Genomic DNA, 4,800 nt, shown 5'->3' with positions numbered 1-4,800 from the left:
TTGAACACCTTCAAGAGTAAATTGGATGCTTATCTTGCTGGGATCCTATGACCCCAGCTGACTTCCTGCCCTTCGGGAGGGGGGCTGGACTCTATGATCTTCCAAGGTCCCTTCCAGAACTAATATCTATGAAAAACATAGGAAACAGGATTCCACCCCCCCCACCCCGGTGATGATGCCTCTTCTGTTTCCACTGCAATCTCCATCTTGTGCTCACACATAACTATTTTAGATTTGAAGGCTCACTATATCTACACACAAACAGCACTGTATGGGCACACAAATGGGATCCCCCACTATGACAGTATATTTATGACACTCTGAAGTTTGCTTTCTCTATGGCTGTCCTCTCATCTGCCTAGAATACTTCATGTACACTGGTGACATCTCCTAGAAAAACTGTACCAGGACTCTTTACAAACTTTCATCCACTGATTTTCTTGAATACTCCTCCCAACATATTAATTTCTTAGACACTGTGGTGAATTTTTGCAATGGTCATATCAGCACCACACTGTATCAGAAATCAACCAATTGGTACAGTTACCTCCATACCACCACCTTTCATCATAAGAACACCACTGGATCCATCAACTACAGCCAAGCTGCGTTACAACCATATATGCTCTGATCCTACTGACCAGGATGCACACCTTTTAAGGATCAGGAGCAGGGATTTCTACATTTTAAAATGTAATCCCAGAATTATACCCACTCAAATAAAGAGGGCCAGACTTGGGCCCTGCTTTGACCTGGTACAATACCAACCCCATGATGAGGGCAACAGAATCCTTGTTGTGTCCTAGATGTTTGACCTGGAAACTATAGTAACAACATTAAAATGACCTCCACCCCCACCCCCACGGAAAATGACCATCTCAAGGTAGTCTCTAGAGGTAAGCTTGTCCTGGCTTACAGGTAGCTCCCCCCAGCCTCAAACAGCATCTATCCAGCAACAGATTATCTAACTCCTAATCTCACAAAAGCACCAGATGTTGCAATGGACCTAGATACGAGCCGTACCCCTCATCAAACAGACCGCATCAACACTGAACCAAATAACATGGATTATAACATCCAAAGTTCACCTGATTATGGTACCCCTCTGCTGTCTACAGTGGAAAGATGGGGTGATTACTGTATGTAAAAATGAATGAACACTGATCTGACAAATTCCAGAAAGATGTGAAACCCTGTAGCAGAGCACTTCTAACCTCCCTGGACATTTCATCGCTGACCTCAGAATTGTTCTTAAACAGTAAAACTTTAAAAAAACAACTTGAACACAAAACTGAAACAAAAAATCATTCACAACTGGATTGTGTTAAATTGTGTAAAATTAAATTGTGGCAGAGATTCTTGATTCTTAACCCATTACATGGGCCAGTTTTTATAACCTTAATGTCCATCAAGAAGTTAACTGTGGTGTTTATCCTTTCTGACCTTCATCTCTCTAGCAGTGCCATCTTCTCCTCCATTTCCTTCCTATTAAAATTACTCTCTTCCTTTCTATTCAATACTTCTGCTCTTGCAAGTCTGCAAGAAAAGATGAGGGCTGGCCTGGTGTTGCTTTGCACTGATGCAGATGCACAGGATTACATTCCCAGTGTCACTGTACTATCCCAGGAAAACAGGACTTGCACCAACATGATGCAGCCTGGTAAATTATGCAAGGGCAGTTCATTCATGTTGAAGGTTAACATCAATCTGCTTACAAAGGTGCAGTAATCTCAGTGTCTAGACAAGGAAATTTGTGAAATACCCATTTAAAACATTAAGAGAAGAGGACTTTAGTCAGTTTTACAAAAATCTTACATGCTTTTAACAATATTCTAGTCCTCTATCTAATCCACATAAAAAAGAAAATGGTACAGAAAGGGCTGATGAATCTTCCATTTTATGACATCTATCGATAAAAGGTCACTAAACTTCTTGAGAGAGGCAAGTATTTTCCTAATTTGCCTACCAAAGTCATTACTAAGTATTCAAATAAACTCTTGTAGTTTTCCTTTTTATACCACTCCTCCCAAGTAATATAGGGCACAGTGGCAATGTCTATATGTGCACTTTAATGCACTGTAGACTTTAATGCAGGGGTGGGCAAAATATGGCCCATGGGCCGGATCTGGCCTACGAGGCCACTCTGTCTGGCTTGCGGGGCCCCTAAAAAATTTTAGAAAATTAATATTGATCTGTCCTTGGTTCCTGTCAAAAATGACAGAAACCAAGGGCAGCAGGACCCAGGGAAAGCCCAGAGGGCTCCTGCAACATCAGGCCCCACCCCACCCCAGCTGGAAGCCCCAACAGGGGCTTCTTGCCTGAGACCATGTGGCTGCAAGATGGGGATCAGGGGGTGGGGCACCTGTCAAGGGACGGGGCTACCCATACAGCCCTCCACACACTGCCAAATCTGGGTAAGCAGCCCTCTGCCTAAAATAATTGCCTGCCCCTACTTTAATGCATAATACTGTGCATTAAAGCATCACATCAAAACCTGTGACATTACACAAACCTAGTAAAAAAGTCTACTGCACATTTTCACTAAAAACTATGCAAACATGTTACTGCGCATCAGACCAGTTTCATGTGCACTAATTTAGGACCTCATATTGGAGGTAGTAAATTAATGCGCATTAGAAAAGTAGCATTCCTGCACACGTAGACTGGGACTTTAAAAGCGTCACCTTGCTTCTGATTAGATTAAACCCCACAGTCACTTTTTACCTTGCTACCGCTAAGCAATAGCAGTTGGACAGTAACTGGCCCATGACCACTTTCCAGCAACACTTATTAAAAAAAACCTCTTGCTTTTTTTAACCTGATTCCCGGCTGCTGCCGCTCAATGCACTAGGCCAAAATGAGGACCGCCACATTAATGTGCAGGCTGCTGCTCCACAAAACCAAGGGCTGCTTGCAAGCAAGAGCTTATGTTGAATTCATGCTCCTGGCACCCCTGTCTGGGGAAGCGCTGATAAAACGGCTTCCTCTGCTGTGCGGGAAGCCACCCGTCTATCCTCTGCGTTGGCCAAGGGCGAGGAAGGAAGGGGGGAGGGGGAGATGACTTCCTGCCAGACGGATTCCGCGGGAAGAAGGCAGAAGACATCAGTGCAGCCTGGCTCAGCCGCCTGGCGAGACGACATTTGTCCCTATTTTCCTTTGATATTAAAACCTCCGGCGGCGCCAGGCTGGGGCAGGCCCGAGGCCGCAACTGCGGGCAGAGGCTGGTTCCCGTCAGGGCGGCGCCAGGCCCGGCGGTCTCAGGAGCCCGCGGCGTCGCCGCATCCTCCCGGGAGGGCGGAGGGCGGCCCCGCACCTGCCCGGGGTCGGGGCAACGATGCCCGCCGCTCCCTCCCGCCCGGCGGACACCCCGCCCCGCGCTCAAGGACACTGCAGCGCCGCGGCATCCGCGCGGGGCGGGGCGGGGACAAGGTCAAGGGCAGGAGCCCCGGCTCCGAGGGAGGGATGCGGCCAGGCCGGGCCTCACCTTCTTGACCTGGTCATCCTTGAGCTCGGTGAAGTAGTAGGCCAGGAGCTGGGCCGCGATCATGCTGGCAGCGGGCGGGCGAGGAGCGGCGGACACACGCGAGGCACCGAGACGCGGCGCTTTTCTCCCCCGCGCGGGCGGTGACACCGCAGCGCCGCCCCCCCCCCACGCGCCCATTGGCTGCTGCGGAGCCGCCCGGGGCGGGGCCCGGCTTCCCCGGCTCCGCATCCCCGCACGTCCCCCACGTCCAGCCGCCCCGGGCAGCACCCAGGGGGGCCCGGAGACGGGCAGGGCCTGCTGCCGAGCGCCTCCCCGCGGGGCGGCTGAGGGGACGGAGCCTCTGCACCAGGGGACACACACGGGCTCCCCTCACCCGCCGGGCGCGCACGGCCCCTGCCCCCGAGGAAGACGCCTGCGGCAGCCGCGTCCTGCCCGCGGGCGCTGCACCGCCCCGGCCTCGCTGGAAAGGGCGCGGGGCTCTCCCCCAAGGCAGCAGCCCGAGAAAACCCGGCTGCTGCAGCAAGCACGGAACCGACGGCAAGGCGGAGCCACCAGGAAAACCAAGTCCCCCCGGAATCGGTGGTGCCGCTGCCTCAGGGCCCCTCGCCCCCTTCCAAGCCGGGACCAGGGAAGCCAGCTGCAGGATCAGTTAGTCCAGCCCCTCCGCGAGGCAGAAAAGGGCTCCTGTCCCGTCCTGGGCTATGGCTATGGAAAATAGCATCTGAGAACAGGAATTGGAGAGCAGGCCTCAAGTAGCTGAAGGGCAGTTACAGAGAGGGTGGAAATGGGCTTTCCTCTCTGGCTGTCAGAGACAGGGCTAAGAGCAACAGCTTCAAGCTGCAGCAGGGGAAGTGGAGGTTGGAGACTAGGAGGAATTTTCTGGCTGTGGGAGCGGTTAAGCACTGGAACAGGCACCCTCCCTCCCCCAAGCTAAGTGATATCCAGCTCTGGCAGCTTTCCAGAGTAACTTAGACAAACACTTGGCTGGAATGGTTTAGTGGGAATGATCCTGCCTTGAGCAAAGGGCTGGACTAGATGACCTTGTGAGGTGACTTCCAGCTCCTACTTTCTTCTGCTCTGTATGGCCTGTGGGAAGCTGACAAGGCCTTGATTTGTAATGTCTGGTATGGCAAGGCCTTGTAAAGCAGTGCTTCAGTTGCAGGTATGCTCCAGTAGCTTTGTGCTATCTAGTAATGCCAGCCAGCCAGTTTGACCAGGTTTATAGCTATTTAGTTCAGGTCTACATCACAGATCTTTTCTACTGAGAAATCTTTGCCAGTTTAGGGTGTGATGAGGCATGCTCACAACCCCCTTTC

The 4,800-nt window shown here is 51.4% G+C and overlaps 1 protein-coding gene across 2 annotated transcripts in view; it reads right to left on the bottom strand.

Moving 5' to 3' along the window:
- Positions 1 to 3,611, bottom strand: part of HK1 (hexokinase 1) — a 74,256-nt gene extending 70,645 nt beyond the window's left edge. For both annotated transcript variants that reach the window (XM_019538520.1, XM_019538521.1), the window contains exon 1: positions 3,485 to 3,611. In XM_019538520.1, the coding sequence (XP_019394065.1) occupies positions 3,485 to 3,547 (63 nt within the window). In that variant the 5' untranslated portion in view covers positions 3,548 to 3,611. The remainder of the gene's footprint in view (positions 1 to 3,484) is intronic.
- Between the last annotated feature and the right edge of the window lie 1,189 nt (positions 3,612 to 4,800).

The sequence above is a fragment of the Crocodylus porosus genome, unplaced genomic scaffold (assembly GCF_001723895.1).
Source record: "Crocodylus porosus isolate Cpor-Errol unplaced genomic scaffold, CroPor_comp1, whole genome shotgun sequence".
NCBI lineage: Eukaryota > Metazoa > Chordata > Crocodylia > Crocodylidae > Crocodylus > Crocodylus porosus.
The sequence above is the reverse complement of the archived record's forward strand: the minus strand, read 5'-3'. Positions and strand labels throughout refer to the sequence as shown.